Genomic DNA, 17722 nt, shown 5'->3' with positions numbered 1-17722 from the left:
TAACCTTTAATTCTTTTTAAGAGTTATCCTGATTGTGAACAAGGTGGGATTTGTTTTGTTCTGTTTTGTTTTGAGGCTGGGTCTCACCACGTAGCCTTAGCTGCCCTGAAATTCATTACACAAACCATGCTGACCTCTTACTCACAGCGGCCTACCTGCCTCTGCCTCCTGAGTACTGGAATCAAAGGTGTGCACTTCCACTCCTGGCAACTTGATTGGATTTAATTTTTTTTTTCTAAGACAAGGTTCTTGTTTCCCTTTTAGGAATACCAGCTTTCTTGCAAGCCATAGTCTGCCGCCATTTCTTCCAGACTGGCTTTCTGACCACATACTTGGTGCTCCTTCTGTTCAGTGTCTACAAATTCCTGGGGTTTCCCACTGGCTTTTCTAAAGATTCCTCTTCAACTGAGCTTTTTATTTTCCCACAAAAATTTTTCATGACCAGTGATTTCCAGTCAGTATCTTACACGTATATCATGCATGCTGTTCTTTTCTATGCTGTTCTATTTTTACATGTGGGGCGTAAGGTTTAAAGGAAGCCTTCCACAGCACACGGTCAGGCTTCAGACTCTCTCAGTAAGGGCCAGGAGAGAGGTGCAGCTGTTAAGAGCCTATACTGCTCTTGCAAAGGACCCAAGTTCAGTTCCTGCCATCCATATTAGGTGGCCCAGAACTCCCTATAACTTTATCCTGAGAGATCCAATGTCTCTGGCCTCCATAGGCACTGCACTAATGTGCACATGCAGACAGAATTTAAAATAAAAATAGGGCTGGTGAGATGGCTCAGTGGGTAAGAGCACCCGACTGCTCTTCCAAAGGTCCAGAGCTCAAATCCCAGCAACCACATGGTGGCTCACAACCATCTGTAATGAGATCTGACTCCCTCTTCTGGAGTGTCTGAAGACAGCTACAGTGTACTTACATATAATGAATAAATAAATCTTTAAAAAAAAGTTTTTAAATAAAATAAAATAAATTTTATAAAGCTCTTGGTATGCAAATTAGGATTTTGGTTTCTTAGAGGAAACTTTTTGAGGGCTGGAGACATAGCTTTGTCATTAAGAGCACTTGTTGCTCTTGTGAAAGACCTGGGTTCAGTTCCTAGCACTCACATAGTGGCTCACAACCCTCTGTAACTCCAGCCCCAGGGAACCTGATGCCTTCTGGCCTCTGCAGACACTAGGCATGCATGCAGTATACCGATATTACATTCAGGTGAAACACTCAGACATATAAAAATAAAGAAATCTTTATTGAAATAAACAAACAATAATAAAAAAATGTACAGGAAAAGCTTTGATATCGATCCAATTCAATGGGTGTTTGTTTGGGGTTTGGTTTGGCTTAAACCCTAGGCCCCTTTCCCTGAGCATCCAGCCCCATAACTGCCCAGCTGTTTGCTTTCTTGTTCTAGTTCCTGTGTAGAACTGGCCCACGGCTTTAATTGTCATTTGCTTGGTCCCCACACCCACCTAATAACAGCAGGACAGGCACACCCTCATCCCAGCTGCCGGCCAACTCCTTCCCCTCTAAACCTTGCTTCTCCATTCCTTGAACTCTAGTAACTGGTCTGATTTGGTTTCCTTCATCCTACATTTCTGTTTTTGCATTAGTCTATGTCTCTTGGGCCCCCCTTTCCTCCATAGAAGCTCTCAAAGCTAACCAAATCTCAGAGCCTCTGTTGAAAGCCAGGAAATATGGGCCTAGGCAAACCCACCAGCAGAAACTTCTCCAGAAGTTGGCCAGCATCTTCTGGGGAAGAAAGGACTGACTCTGTCTGATTGCTGACTGGATAATTTCTACTTAACAATCACCTTTCTGTGCTTGTGCTGAACCAAATCGGAACGCTTCTCGCCTGCCAAGTTCAAAGGATGAGCTCATCCTCACAGGCCACTGGGGAAGATGCTCAGACAGGAATCTTTTACGAAGTACATGTGGCCTGAAAGACTGAAGGAACTCAGCAGTATACCCTTAGGAAATCATTCCCATGGTGTGCGACTGTGGCTGCTGTGACTGTGGCTGCTGCTATGGCTGCGGCTGCTGCTGCTGCTGTGGCTGCTGCTGCTGCAGCTGTAGCTGCTGTGGCTGCTGCTGCTGCTGTTACTGCTGCTGCTGCTGCTGCTGGTTTTGATATTGCCGGGGCTGCTGCTGCTGCTGCTGTCTGTGTTACTAGATCTGGGGCCGCTGTTGCTTTGGCTGCTTATGCTGCCTGTTTTACTGGGTCTGGGGCCACTGTTGCCGCGGCTGCTGCTACTGCTGCTGCTGCTGCTGCTGCTGCTGCTGCTGCTGCTACTGGTGTGGCTGTTGCCAGGGCTGCTGCTGCTGTCTGTGTTACTAGATCTGGGGCTGCTGTTGCTTTGGCTGTTGCTGCTGCTGGTGGTGTTACTGGGTCTGGGGCCACTGTTGCTATAGTTGCTGATGTTGACTGTGTTTCCAGGTCTGGGGCCGCTGTTAACCTGGTTGCTGCTGCTGCCTGTGTTACTAGGTCTTCTGTTGCTGATTTTGCTGCTAGAGGGTTGGGGACTGCTGCTATTGCTGCTGTTGCCATAGTTGCTGATGTTGGCCCTGTTACTAGGTCTGGTGCTGCTGTTGTCATAGTTGCTGATGTTGCCCCTGTTACTAGGTCTGAGGCTGCTGTTGCTGTAGTTGCTGATGCTGCCCCTGTTACTAGGTCTGGGGCTGCTGTTGCTTTGGCTGTTGCTGCTGGTGGTGGTGTTACTGGGTCTGGGGCCACTGTTGCTATAGTTGCTGATGTTGACTGTGTTACCAGGTCTGGGGCCGCTGTTAACCTGGTTGCTGCTGCTGCCTGTGTTACTAGGTCTTCTGTTGCTGATGTTGCCACTAGAGGGTTGGGGACTGCTGCTGTTGCTGCTGTTGTCATAGTTGCTGATGCTGCCCCTGTTACTAGGTCTGATGCTGCTGTTGCTGATGTTGCTGCTGTTGCTGCTGCTGCTGCTACTGCTGCCTGTGTTACTAGGTCTGCTGCTGTTGCTGCTGCTGCTAGAGAGGCTGCTGCTGCCTGTGTTACTAGGTCTGCTGCTGTTGCTGCTGCTGCTAGAGAGGCTGCTGCTGTCTGTGTTACTAGGGCTGTTGCTGCTGCAAGAGATGCTGCTGCTGTTGCTGTCTGTGTCACTAGGTTTGCTGCTGCTGTTGCTGCTGCTGCTCGAGAGGCTGCTGCTGCCTTTGTTACTAGGTTTTCTGCTGCTGTTGCTGCTGCTGTTGTTGCTGTGGCTGGTGCTGGTGCTGGTGCTAGTGCTGGTGCTGGTGTCACTGCTGGTGTCACTGCTGGTGCTGGTGTCACTGCTGCGGCTGCTGAGGCTGCTCCGACTGCTGCTGCTGCAGCGGCGGCGGCTACTGCTTGGAAAAAGAAACATGTCAGGTTTTTTGTTGTTTTGTTGTGTTGTGTTATTTATTTGCTTTGACTTAAAAAAAAAAAGCAGCACACACATGTCTTCTGGATCAACCAGGTTTAAGGGTTATAGCTGAACTCACAGTGTCTAAAGGTGTTTGTTTCTTCAGTGTGTGATGCCAGGAAAAGTCAGCATTTCTGGGGGAGGGGGGTTGTAAAGCATCCATATTCTAAACTCCCTTCCTGACCGCCAATGTTCTTCTGCATAGGCATTAAAAGCAGAAAGCTCAAAGATCCCATTATTGCATTTGAGTAGCCAGCCCAAGGCTCAGTATGTTCCCCACCCCAGGTAGACTTTCTGGTTTGGTTTGGTTTGCTTTCTGGAAATGGTGCTCATGTCTCTCAGGCTGACCTTCCCCTCACTGTCACAGTTAGCTTTAGCTGTCAACTCAACATAAACTCAGTCAGCTGAGAAGAAAGAACTTGGAAGAATTGTCCAGATAAGATCGGCCCATGGCCATGTCTATGAGGCATAACAACAACAACAACACTACTAACTAGTGTAGGAAGGGCCCAGCCCACTGTGGATCTGAGCTGTAGGAAAGTTAGCTGATACAAAGTAAATTCACTGTGTAGCCAAGGATAACCTTAAACAGCTGATCTTCCTGCTTTTACCTCCCAAGGGCTTCATTTACAAGCATGTTCCACCTGGAAGTCCTCACATCTTAGCCCCTGAAGGAAACCCACCTTGCAGGTCTGGACCACCATCCTTTGGGTAATGAGACACTGAGGTGTGGAGGCTTGTGCCATGCACTTGCTGGTGCTGAGGGCAGAAGCGGTGGCTGTGTTTTGTGTGGCTGACATTTAGGACACTTGGAGTTTTCTGTGAGAATCTGAATGGCACTGATTGTGGCCAGGAACACCTGCAAGTCCCACAGTCGCCCAGGGCTCCCTGTCCAGATCCACTCGCTGCAGTACCCAGGCCCGACCCTGCTACTCTCAACATACCCCACCTCCTTCCTTCAAAACAGAGAGGCAGCCTTATTTTCCAAAAGACAGGAATGTAAGTTGAGCCAAGTGAGATGTCTTTCCCTTTCCCCAAGCTGGGCACATTCCCAGGCAGCTGCCCAGGTTTTCCATAAGGAGTGAGTTCCACTATGTGGAACCATTGTAAAGTACTAGCATCGGAGTATCCCCATATATAAGGGCAATGTCATATATGAGCAGAGAAGGCCAGTATTACAGTAGCTCTATCTAGACCAGCAGTTCTAAATCTTCCTAATGCTGTGACCCTTTAATACAGTTCCTCATGTTGTGGTGACCCCCAAAATAAAACTATTTCATTGCTACTTTATAACTCTAATTTTGCTACTATCATGAATCCTAAGACAAATATCTGATATGCAGGATATCTGACATGTGACCCCCTAAGGGGTCACAAGCCACAGGTTGAGAACCCATATCATGGCTACCTGCAGGGATAGGACTGTGTTCTGTCCTACCAGCCTCCTGTATAGTATGGCTTGTTCCAAAAATATCAAAATTACAGTTATCTGGGGACAGCATGCCATAGTTACATGAGTTAAGTGGCTTGGAGAGAGCTGGAAACCCAAGATCATGGCCATATGTGGCTTCTGCCCTCCAGTGTCATATGCTCATTCCCTAGGGCTGTGTTTATGTGTGGGGGTCTGAAGGAATAAGACAGCAATTCCTGAGCCAGGAACATAGGTCATTTGGTAGACTGCTCACTGAGCATACACAAATCCTGGGTCCTATCCTCAGCACCACACAAGCTGAACATGATAATTCACATTTGCAATCCCAGCACTCAGGATCAGAAGTTTGGCACTGGTCTGGTCTACATACTGAGTTCAAGGCCACTCTGAGCTATGAGGACTCTGTCTCAGAGAGAAGCAGTTCTTGCCCTGAATATCTAGAACCTGCTGGAGGCACAGACTTGGACCAAACTGCTCACACAGATACCACCTAGTTCAAAAGCTCAGAGAATAAAAGAGTAAAGCTAGACCTTGGGCACGAACTCCATAGCCGGTCCCACAACACCCAGAGGTAGCTCCACTCCCAGGCACTCTAACACTTCCAGGATCTTAGGATCAGAGGTGAGGAGGACACAACATCTGCCCCAACACTGGAAATAACTGGGACCAGCAAGACCCAGGCACCCAGGATCCCCACCCAACCAGTGGCACGGGTTCCTTCTGATCTGAGCCAGTGACCTGAGCAGACCTTGGGTTCAAACTCCACAGCCAGTCCCACAACACCCAGAGGAAGCTCCACTCCCAGGCGCTCTAACATGCCCAGGACCACAGGATCTCAGGATCCCAGGAGCTTGGTCACACCAGGATCTCAGGGTCCCAGAAGCAGCTTGACTCTCAGGAGCTCTGACACACCCAGGATCTCAGGATCCCAGAATCGCAGGATCACAGAGACAGCTGAACTCTGAGTTTTGACAACCAGGATCACAGGAAGGACAGGCTCCAGTCAGATATATCAAGGGCAGGTAGCAGATGACAGAGAGGCAAGTGTAAGAACATAAGCAACAGAAACCAAGGTTACTTGGCATCATCAGAACCCAATTCTCCCACCATAGCAAGTCCTGGATACACCATCACACCAGAAAAGCAAGATTCATTTCTAAAATCCCTTCTCATGATGGTGATAGAGGACTTTAAGAAGGACGTAAATAACTCCCTTAAAGAAATACAGGAGAATACAGATAAACAACTAAAAGTCCTTAAAGAGGAAACACAAAAATCCCTTTAAAAATTACAGCAAAGCACAATCAAACAGGCAAAGGAAATGGACAAAACCATCCAGGATCTAAAAATGGAACTAGAAACAATAAAGAAGTCACAAAGGGAAACAGCCTTGGAGTTAGAAAACCTAGGAAAGAGATCAGGAGTCATTGATGCAAGCATCACCAACAAAATACAAGAGAGAGAAGAGAGAGAATCTCAGGTGCAGAAAATACCATAGAAAACATTGACACAACAGTCAAAGAAAATGCAAAATGCAAAAAACTCCTAAACCAAAACATACAGGAAATCCAGCACACTATGAGAAGACCAAACCTAAGGATAATATGTATAGAAGAGAGTGAAGATTCCCAACTCAAAGAGCCAGTAAATATCTTCAACAAAATTATAGAAGAAGACTTCCCTAACCTAAAGAAAGAGATGCCCATGAACATACAAGAAGCCTACAGAACTCCAAATAGACTGGACCAGAAAAGAAATTCCTCCTGTCACATAATAATCAAAACATCAAATGCACTAAGCAAAGAAAGATTGTTAAAAAGCAATAAGGGGAAAAGGTCAAGTAACATATAAAGGCAGACCTATCAGAATTACACCAGACTTCTCACCAGAGACGATGAAAGCTAGACGATCAGGAGCAGATGTCATACAGACCCTAAGAGAACACAAATGCCAGTCCAGGCTACTATACCCAGCAAAACTCTCAATTACCATAGACAGAGAAGAAAAAAAATATTCCATGACAAAACTAAATTTACACAATATCTTTCCACAAATCCAGCCCTACAAAGGATAATAGATGGAAAACACCAACACAAGGAGGAAAACTACACCCTAGCAAAAGCAAGAAAGTAATCTTTCAAGAAACCCAAAAGAAGATAGCCACACAAACATAATTCCACCTCTAACAACAAAAAATAACAGGAAGTAACAATCACTTTTCCTTAATATCTCTTAACATCAATGGACTCAATTCCCCAAAAAAGACATAGACTAATGGACTGGATATGTAAACAGGACCCAGCATTTTGCTGCATACAGAAAATGCACCTCAGTGACAAAGACAGACACTACCTCAGAGTAAAAGATTGGAAAATAATTTTCCAAGCAAATGGTTCCAAGAAACAAGCTGGAGTAGCCATTCTAATATCAAATAAAATAAACTTTCAACCAAAAGTTATCAAAAAAGATAAGGAAGGACACTTTATACTGGTCAAAAAGAAAAATCTACCAAGATGGACTGTCAATTCTGAATATCTATGCTCCAAATGCAAGGGCACCCATATTCATAAAAGAAACTTTACTAAAGCTCAAAGCACACATTGAACCCCACAAAGTAATAGTGGGAGACTTCAACACCCCACTCTCAGCGATGGACAGATCATGGAAACAGAAACTAAACAGAGACAGTGAAACTAACAGAAGTTATGAACCAAATGGATCTAACAGATATTTATAGAACATTTCATCCTAAAGCAAAAGAATATACCTTCTTCTCAGCACCTCATGGTACCCTCTCCAAAATTGACCATATAATTAGTTATAAAACAGGCCTCAACAGATACAGGAAGATTGAAATAATCCCATGCACCCTATCAGATCACCACAAACTAAGGCTGTCCTTAAATAACAACAAAAACAATGGAAAGCACACAGCACACATGGAAGCTGAACAACACTCTTCTCAATGATAACTTGGTCAAGGAAGAAATAAGGAAATTAAAGGCTTTTTAGAATTTAATGAAAATGAAGGCACATCATACCAAAACTTATGGGACACAATGAAAGCAGTGGTAGGAGGAAAACTCATAGCTCTAAGTGCCTCCAAAAAGAAACTGAAGAGAGCTTACACTAGCAGCTGAAAGCTTTAGAACAAAAAGAAGCAAATACACCCAAGAGGAGTAGACAGCAGTAAATAATCAAACTCAGGGCTGAAATCAACCAAATAGAAAAAAAAAAGAACTATACAAAGAATCAACAAAACCAGGAACTAGTTCTTTGAGAAAATCAACAGGATAGATACACCCTTAGCCAGATTATGCAGAGGGCACAAAGACAGTATCCAAATAATAAAATCAGAAATGAAAAGGGAGACATATGTCCTAAAATAATTATTCTATTTGTTGAATATTAACAGTTGAAAGTATTAAAATTATGTTCTATAAACATCATGGAATAAAAGAGCAGAGATGTGTGGTCAGAAAGTCAGGAAAGAGGAGGCTGCAAGGGAGGTCAGTCGATGGGCAAAGAAACTAGTAAGGCCATGGTAGGGTCTGTAAGGAATAGATTCTCCCCACAGATGAGGAGAGTTATGGTTTATTCTGACAGATGGTTTTCCTTAAAGTGAGCCCAGGAGAGGAGCATGTGCTTAACACTGTCCCAAAACAAACCAATGGAACCAGGAGACTCATCAGCCAGAAGCTGACCTGGGACAGTGCAAAACAAGGAGAGTCTGGGCTTAGGAAGGACTATGCAGAGAGAGCAAAACCTAAACCCTGTCCCATAGAGGGTACACTGAAGGGGAAAGGTGGGAGGATGCATTCCAGGGTGGGCGTGCTACGGAGTTAGAGGACCGTTCTGTGAGGGAAGGTCAGAGAAGCATAAGGGAATCCAAACAGCTATCTCCCAAGCCGGAGTCTGGAGGCAACACTGCTATGCACTGCCTTGAGCAGCAGGTCTCCCTACGATGGTACTCAGCCATTCTGTGCCCCCAGCTCTTCAGCTGGTGTCTTGGCACACCACCACCACCACCACAGTGCCAGCACCCACTGTCGCAAGAAGCCCAAGGAGACACCCCGAGTCCACAGCTCCAGTGATGTCACAACTGACATCACCAAAAACACGGGCAAAATGGCAACATAATTCAGAGAAAGATGGCAGACCCATAATGGTCTTCACCCTGGCAAGTGAATCTGGAACTGCAAGCTGAGGCTCACAAGAGAAATACTGTGGCAACTGTTGCAGACCAGCCCATGAGTGGGGCCAAGGCAACAGAGCCTGGGCAGACCCAGGATGGCTCATCTCGAGGAGGAGGAAAAGCAGGAAGTTGGAGGGACCAGGAAGAAGTATTGCTGCCTCTGCTGCAAAAAGGCAGATTGTCAACTGGAACTGCACTACTGGGATAGCCAACCAACCACGGGGTAAGAAGAGAGACAAATGGTGCCGCTGACAGAGAGGGCTGTTTGTGTTAGTTAGGATTCTTGTGCTGTGGTAAAACCCCATCACCAAAAACAACTTGGGGAAGAAAGGGTTTATTTCATCTTACAACTTGTAGTCCATCATCCAGAGAAGTCAGGGCAGGAGGTTCCTAGAGGCAGGAACCAATGCAGAGCCCACGGAGGAACTTGTTACAGGCTTGCTCCTCCTGGCTTGCTCAGGCGGCTTTCTTATGCCATCCAGGACCACCTGCCCAGGGGTCAGATGAGCCCTCCCACATCAATCATCAATCAAGAAAATGTGCTGCAGCCTTGCCCAATCTGGTGAGCAGTTTTCTCAACTGAGGTTCCCTCTTCTGAGATGACTTTTGCCTGTGTCAAGTTGACACAGAGCCTAGCCAGCACAGAGGTTTTAGGGGACAACTCCAAGCGGATTCCTGATTAAACAGCCCGGCAAGGTACCGTGAAATCCTCAGGTCTTGTCATAAAGAACAAAATGTCTTAACAGATGAAGAGTTTGAAGTGAGATAACTACAGTTACATCCTGATGACCGTGTCTCTTGAGTGTCAGGATGGTCCTGTGTAACTAAACACCCTAAAGATAGGTTGTTTTCCCGAGTCATGTGACTCACAGCTGCTTGCAACAGCTCAGATTCTGGCTATCTGAAACCTCCGTCCTCCATGCTCACAGCCCTCACAGGGCACACACACACACACACCAACAGGATGGGCAGATGGATGGATGGATGGACGAATGGATGGACGGACAGATGGACAGACAGACGAAACATAAAAATATTTTAAAATCACCTTTTTAAAGGTGGTAATTTCTTAGGGAAATCCCAGGTTTTTTCCAGAAGTTTTCAGAGTGGGTAATCAGTAGATATGGTTCCCATCCTGTGAGGGATCTATAGATTTGTGTGACAACTATCCCAAGTTTGGAAACTGAAAGTCAGTATTTGGCTGGCTGGCTGGCTGGCTGGCTGGCTGGCTGGCTAGCTGGTTGGTTGGTTGGCTGGTTGACTGGCTAGCTGGCTGGCTGACTGGCTGGTTGGTTGGTTGGTTGGTTGGTTGGTTGGTTGGCTGGTTGGTTGATTGGCTGGTTGGTTGACTGGCTGGTTGGCTGGTTAGTTTTGCACTCAGGACTGAGTCTAAGGCCCTAGGTGGCTGGGCAAGCACTTGCTACTCAGCACCCTTCCTAGCTCGGTTTTAAAGTCTGTGGAGCACCCAGCATGGCAGCTCCCTGCAGAGCAAGCAACAGGTGACAAGCAAGATTAGAGCCAGAGACTTTCCAGAAGCCTCCCTCCTATGCAGACACCCTTCAGAGAGACAGGTTTGGGGCACAAGCCTTCTCCAGTGTGACATGGAAGGATGGGGGATGGGGGCTGGGAGCTACCACTCCTATGTGAATTGGAGGTGGGATACAGATGGTGGAATGAGGTGGGGTGGGGGCTAGGAGCTACCACTCCTATGTGAATTGGAGGTGGGATACAGATGGTGGAATGAGGTGGGGTGGGGGCTGGGAGCTCCCACTCCTATGTGAATTGGAGGTGGGTACAGATGGTGGAATGAGGCTTAAGGAGAAGGCAATGCTTTACAAGCCCAGGTGTGGGGAACGGAAGACAGCTGTGACCAGGGAGGCTCAAGTACAGCCATGCTCTGGCTGTGGGGCCTGAGCACAGAGAACTTTTGAAACTACATACACTGTATGAGAAGGTTCCAGACAGGCTGTGTCTATAACTTAAACCACACCCCAGAATCAGGCTTGCCTTTTCCTGGGAAAACTATCTTGCATAAAGCAAAGCTGCAGCTTGGGATCCCTGCAGGACACTGTGAGGCCATGTGGACCCTGATTGTGGATGTTGTGTGCAGACACAAGCTCTGAATAATGGTGGGGGGTGGAAAGGGACCCTTCCCCATGCAGATGCACAGTTCCCAGCCCTCAAGGCCAGGAGACAGAGCTACACCTGAGACCATGGCTCCTAACCTCAGGAAGTAGACCACTGCTACTACTCAGAATCCATCAGAAGGTGAGGATGGAAGAATCTGGCCTTTCTCTCCATCACCATCATTCATGGAGAAGCAGGCACTTGTCACACACACACACACACACACACACACACACACACACACACACCAGAGCTCTAGGGCAGGCAGCCTGCTTACCTCAGAGTCATCAACATTCTTTGTGGGTCCCTAATGGACTGTGGACTGGGAACTGTCCCAGCCTCCCTGACTTCAGCTATTCTCCGGATGCCAAAAGGACTAGAAGCCAGAAAAAAAAAAAAAAAGCGTGGTGAGAACAAAGACTGAGAAAAATACGTGCAAGAGGCTCTCGGTCTTGCCTTCAGCTCTTGATCTCCAAAGCCTTAGGAAGTGTCAGTCAGGTGTCAGATACACGGCAGTCAGAGGACACTGCAGCTGGTGTCCTGGGCTCTCCTCCCAAAGTCAGTCCAAAGAAACCTCTGATCCATAACATGCAAGGGTCGAGCACAAAGAGGAAGGAGGGGGCCTGTGCTGGCTGCTGCGAGGGAGCTCCAACACCTAGGACTTTAGTAGCCAGCTTGCAGCTGCTCCTCTTCCACAGAAAGCCAGATTCTCCTGGGTAATAGTCACCTCCTGCTTCAGTTACAGAGACAGAGAGAAACCCACAGAGCAGGGAGGGAAGGGCCTGGGTCCAGGTACAGTTTCTGCTCAGAGCTGGGTGGAGACAGCAGGACCTATAGACTGCTGGGCCTCTGTGCTCAGAGAACTTGGACTGCTCTGAGCCAGGGGTGGGGCCTTCCAAGGGGAGGGTGACTTGGAAGTCACCAACCGCAAAGAAGGTGTGCCCCCTCCCCCTACCTCTATGGCATTCACGTCTGCCCACAACTTCTACATCGAGGGACGATATGGCTTCACAGTGTCCTGCAGGGAACCCAAGGTGGGCCTTTGCTTCTATGCAAGATGATTTTCTCAGAAAAAGACAAATTCTGGAGTAGGTTTAAATTATGAACAGAAACTGTCTGGAATGTATTTAGTTTTGGAGGGGAAAACAGAAGCTGGGATAATTAGAGGAGGGGGAAGACAGTGGAAAAGGATGATAAAGACAATGTATATGAAATAACACTTTTCATAAGTGTAAGAAAATGTCACAATGTAGGTCTTGCAGGTTCGGGCGCCCCCTTGCGGCCATGTGCTCCCTGCAGCTCTTGGTCCCCAGGGACATCAAGAACCTTAACTGAGCAAGGCTGTGGGAGCCCAGGACCCTCTTAAGGGAACCTACAGTTCTCATACAGGTAAAGGAGGCTACAGGCGAGTTGGGATGTGGGGACAGCGTTGTCTCTCCCTACAGGAAGAAGGTCCGAGGAGAGGAGCAGGGGGCGCAGGCTGTGTTCTTAGCCGGGTCTGCAGCCCCTGATGCTAGCCAGGGTTCCTTCCAGGTGGGTCTTCCTGCCCTGGATTGTCTTGGCGTCCCAGCTCTTTCAAGGGATGCTACCCACTGAGATCAGGGGGCTCTGTCCCCCTCCGTGGTTTCCAGGACTGGTAGGGTGCTGCCCCCTGCTGACCAACTTTCCGTGAAAGAAGCTCCAAGCTGTCCCTTCCTGAAGCCCTCTTCATGGCCATACTCCCTGAGCAGTAAGTACAAGAGGGCCCCAAGAATCCAGAAAATAGCATTTTTCTGGGTCCGCCACACCTGGAGAACTGCGGTTGCTGAAACCTCGGGTACAGTTCAAACAGGAGTGTTGGAGTACTCCCTCCCCACCCCCTACCGGTCTCTGCCCCTTCTCTCTTTTCTAAAGCTCAGGTCTGAGCAACATTGTCGCAGCTCCATTACTGCCCTTTCCTCACACAGTGACAGTGGCTAGACAAGGGGGTAGCAGTGCTTGCTTCCTATAGGCAAGCACCTTCCCTGGAGGCGCCTCAGATCCTCAGGCAAACCGCTTCCGTGTGGTTCTCAGATTGGCCACTTAGACTAACCTACCCGTAAGATTTATAAGGGTCATCTATTTTGACATCTTAAAGCAACAGTCTTTCCAGTTAATGATGAAGTGTTGACTGACCATAAATGAGAAGAGCGATGAGTGACGTCACGGTATTCCGGCCCTGTCTTCCCTAAAGGACTGTGACCACAGGAGTGGCTTCTTTGGATAATGCAATGCCTGTACTTAGAAATGGGCCCTCACAACTTCCCAAGGGCCTAGGGGTCCCAGAAGACAAAGACCTTGGGAGGGCAGTAGGATACTCCCAGCTTCTGGACAAAATGCAAATGTGTTTACTCCAGCTGTTGAAGTTTCTGGCCACTTTCTAAGTTCCCAGGTCAAGGACGCCGAAAAGCACTCCACTCAGAACCTAAATTTCTAAAACTGTGGAATGTGTAGTTTACAGGCAGGGCACTTACCCAGCCTGTGAGGCCCCGATCCCCAGAACTGGCATAAGAGAACTGTCCTTCTAGAGACTGGAGTTGGATGTAGTAACAGTGCCAGCCAGAGCAGAATCTGGGGCACTCAGGATGCGTGGATGCCAAAGCTGGATCCTCTGGCCCCTGGATCTTCCTGTGCCTTCTCCAGCTTTATGATCCAAAAAGAAACCCTTTTTAGCTACAAGAACCCATCTCAGAGCTCCTCTGCTTCCATTCAGTAGGAGAGTGTTCTAAGGAGCCCTCTCACACACTGGCATTTAAAACTTCACAGATAACCAGTCAGGGCTTAAAATGGGGAGGGGGTTCACCCCTAAACAGTGCCCCATGAAGGCTGCAGAGCCTGGGAGGGAGATGGGTGAGTGGAATACAGGTTTTGACTAGAACATGAACCGAATCCAAGGAGAAATCTCTATTTGTGAATGCTCACTTGGGGGGCAGCCCAGCAGACTCCAGCTCTGTGAAAGGCCTGCTTTGTGTTTGCATGTTGCTTGGCCATCGCCCACCCCACTCCCACCAAGCGCCTCTTACTCTCCCCTTCTAGCTATCAGTACTTAACACTCCAGTTTCAAGTGTTTTGGTGTCAGAAAGCAACTGCAATAATAAAATTCTTCCCAAGTTAAAATGGCGTGAAGAGGCCCCTGTGGACTGAGGTTTATTAAATATGAAGTATGCTTGTCAGGAAAAAAAAACTTTGTTTTTATAAACAGTAGAAGTGTTGCCATGGTAACATTGCCTGGTTTGCTCTGCAACCCATAGAAGCCTCAAAGCCAAATTATGGCCGCCTTTCTCTCTGCTTGCCTACATTAGAAATGTCGAAGCCAAGATTCCATGATTTGCCTGCCTGCTTTCCGAGCCCAGAAAATATCATTTTAAAAGTCCTAGGGACGCAGTGGAAACTACTGCCAAATTTTCTAAATGAAAGTCATTTCTCACATACACAAACACACACAAAGACACACTCTGTCTGCCAATTACAGTGTGCCTCTCCTTTTTAAAAAGTTTTGATTTTATGTAGCCCGAGTTTCCTTGGACCTCACAAGCTCTCAGGGTCGATGGAATAGCATTAGCATGTGACCCGCAGTGACCCCTTTCCCCTCTCAGTCTTTCTCCTCCCACCTGCTCACAAAGGCTATGAGCCTCCTACACATTATCCTGAGGACTCTGGGGAGGGAGGGAGGGAGGGCAGGGGGCAGAGAGTAGATGTGGTACTGACAAGAATCCACTTCCCAGGCAGCCTGGCCTATCAGCATCAATGTCCTGTGTTTCCATTGGTGTTGAACCCTCCAGAAGCCAAGCCCTTGATGGTGTGAAGCAGCCCCAAAAAGTACCTCCCATCTCTGTGGATCACACTCTGTGCCCTCTGCCATGCTGGCATTTTTTTTCCCAGTGGTAAACTTAAACTGTACTCAGATGCCCCTGCCATGCAGAGAACCCAGCACCCATCCAATGGCCAGGATATGATGGCTCCTCTTAGGACTATGTCCACTATACATGACTGCCCATGAGGTAGCCATGTTGGATGCATGTCTAGACCCTTATCCCCACACAGTGATTCCCTGAGACACTAAAGAATATAAGCCCCCAATGGAGGAGCTAGAGAAAGTACCCAAGGAGCTGAAGGGATCTGCAATCCTATAGGTGGAACAACAATATGAACTAACCAATACCACCCCCGGAGCTTGTGTCTCTAGCTGCATATGAATCAGAAGATGGCCTAGTCGGCCATCATTGGAAAGATAGGCCCATTGGTCGTGCAAACTTTATATGCCTCAGTACAGGGGAACACCAGGGCCAAGAAGTGGGAGTGGGTGGGTAGGGGAGTGGGTAGGGGAGCATGTGGGGGACTTTTGGGATAGCATTGGAAATGTCAATGAAATAAATACTCAAAAAGATAAAAAATAAATTCCAAAAAAAGATAAAACAAAACAAAACAAAAAGAATATAAGAATGGCAGCCACCCTCTGGCCATCTGATGGAGCAGAGAAGAGCTGGGACCCAGCAGCAAAGGAAAGGGCTGCTCGGCTCCAAGAGGAAAGTAAATTGACAGCAGATTATTTTCCTATGGCGCGTCCCACTTCAGTGTTTGCCACATTGCGCTCCATGGTCCAACCCTCTAAAGGGTGGGAGCCTTGGTAACAGAAAGTCAATGGATGGATACTTTCAAGCACATAAAGTGGGAGAGTTATAGCTGAGCATGAAAGATGGCTCAGAGATACCAGGGAAATGACCTGGCATGAAATCAGACCCACAGATGCTGCTGCTGCTGCAATAAATCAAGTTATCATTGTTTACCACATTTGGTCAGACTTGGGGGTTTCTCTGTTTTTCTTATTTGACTTGCTATAGATTTTGCTCTCTTTTTAAATGTTTTTAAAGTTCTTAATAAAGCAGCAGGCCTGCCCTCTCAGATGCCTACCCCCACTCACATTCCTAATGAGCTTTGCCTCTCAGGTGTCACACACATTACTGCACTGAAAGACCTTTTTTCGACATTTAAAAGCTTTAAGACTCCAGTTTATTATCTGCTTTCAGTGTCAATGCAAGCTCCAAGTCACACATCTCTACTGCCATTGAGAGGAGCTGGAATCAAGTTGGCAAAGGAGAGGACATTCTGGAGGTTCTGTCCCCAGACAGGAAAAGACACCTCCATTCTGCTTTGGTGCCACCCACAGAGCAGGGAGAGAGAAGCTAGGCTTTTGGAATCCATTAGGATTTCGGCAGCAATGCTTTCCTCAATGTACTGTAAATATTTGAGCACTAAAAGCCAAGAACCCTGGATCTCAGTCCCTTGAGATCAGGATCTGCTGGGGTGTGCAGACTCCCTCCATGTAGAGGTTTGGAGGTTCAAGTAGACATAAGTGGACTGTCCATGTATGCGAACAGTACTGGCTACAACCCCTGAGGGGAGAGCTGGAACTGTGGCTCCTGCACGCTCGTGCAGCAAGCTAATCGTGGGCTCAATCAAGTTTGAGAGCAAAAGATGATGTTTCTCAAAGTGTGCCTCTTCCCTCTGTATCTGATCATCATTGGAAATTGTCTAAAATGTAGTTCCTACAACTACCAGGGAGCCTCTTCGGTTCCTTTTAAGTAGTCTCTGGGACATAACACCACTTAAGAGCTAGTTCTTTCTGTGAGGCAGTATTGTTCTGGGAACCAGTGATGACCAAGACTTCAACCCAGTCTGTGAGGAGCCAGAGCTGGGTAGATCTGACACACAAATTCATGCCATCCAATGTATAGCCAAAAGCCATGACTGGAAAGCAGCTTTGGGCTCAAGAGTCTCTGGTGCATCGTATAACCAAAGCAAATGCTCTCAAAGAATTCCCAGAAGTAATTTCCCAAGAATAACAGAGCACAGAAGAAACCAAGCACTAGGACTCTGTTAAACACATATATTAGGGCTGCAGAGATGGCTCAGCAGTTAAAAGGTCCTGAGTTCAATTCCCAGCAACCACATGGTACCTCAAAACCATCTGTAATGGGATCTGATGCCCTCTTCTGGTGTGTCTGAAGACAGCTACAGTGAACTCATACATACATACATACATACATACATACATACACATATATGTCTACTTTTTCTCCCAGCCATTCAGTTCCTAACAACAAGAACACCGAGACTGATTAGTTATTAAATGCCTAGAGCATAAGCTTTGGCTCACTCCCTGACTAGCTTGTAACTTACTTAACCCATTTAAACTAGTCTATGTCTATCACTTGGTTAGTCACCTCTCCTTCAGTCCTGGCCCACTTCTTCCTTCTCACCTCCCCAGTGTCTCCCTGAGTTCGTCTATCTGCTCGTTTTTATCTGTCTCCTCACAGCCCTCTCCTTGGTCAGACTAACCAAATGGTAGAGGTACAATAGTTTAAATGGGTTAAATAAGTTGCGAGCTAGTCAGGAAATGAGCCAAAGCTTATGGCCTAGACATTTAATACTATATAATTAGTCTCAGAGTCGTTGCTATTGGGAACTAAGTGGCCGAGAGGAAAATGAAATTAAAAAAAAAAAAATTAACAGGACCCAGTATCACCCAGTCTCAGA

At 47.1% G+C, this 17722-nt stretch overlaps 1 protein-coding gene across 5 annotated transcripts; it reads right to left on the bottom strand.

The window, feature by feature from the left end:
- Positions 1–1227: 1227 nt before the first annotated feature.
- D6Ertd527e (DNA segment, Chr 6, ERATO Doi 527, expressed) lies at positions 1228–17106 on the bottom strand. 5 transcript variants are annotated; one of them, XM_017321675.1, is made up of 3 exons: positions 9389–10229; positions 2614–3357; positions 1232–2565 (listed from the first exon to the last, which is right to left on the bottom strand). In XM_017321675.1, the coding sequence occupies exons 1-3, from the start codon at positions 9403–9405 to the stop codon at positions 1980–1982; spliced, it is 1347 nt and encodes a 448-aa protein (XP_017177164.1). In that variant the 5' UTR covers positions 9406–10229; the 3' UTR covers positions 1232–1979. The 5 variants fall into 5 exon arrangements, with proteins under 5 accessions (NP_001161409.1, NP_001161410.1, XP_017177164.1 ...); NM_001167937.1 differs by having other exon boundaries at positions 1228–3357; positions 9389–9485; NM_001167938.1 differs by having other exon boundaries at positions 1228–3354; positions 9389–9485.
- Between the last annotated feature and the right edge of the window lie 616 nt (positions 17107–17722).

Source organism: Mus musculus, chromosome 6 (assembly GCF_000001635.26).
Source record: "Mus musculus strain C57BL/6J chromosome 6, GRCm38.p6 C57BL/6J".
In the NCBI taxonomy this organism is placed as follows: Eukaryota; Metazoa; Chordata; class Mammalia; order Rodentia; family Muridae; genus Mus; species Mus musculus.
This window is presented reverse-complemented; position numbering and strand designations above follow the sequence as displayed.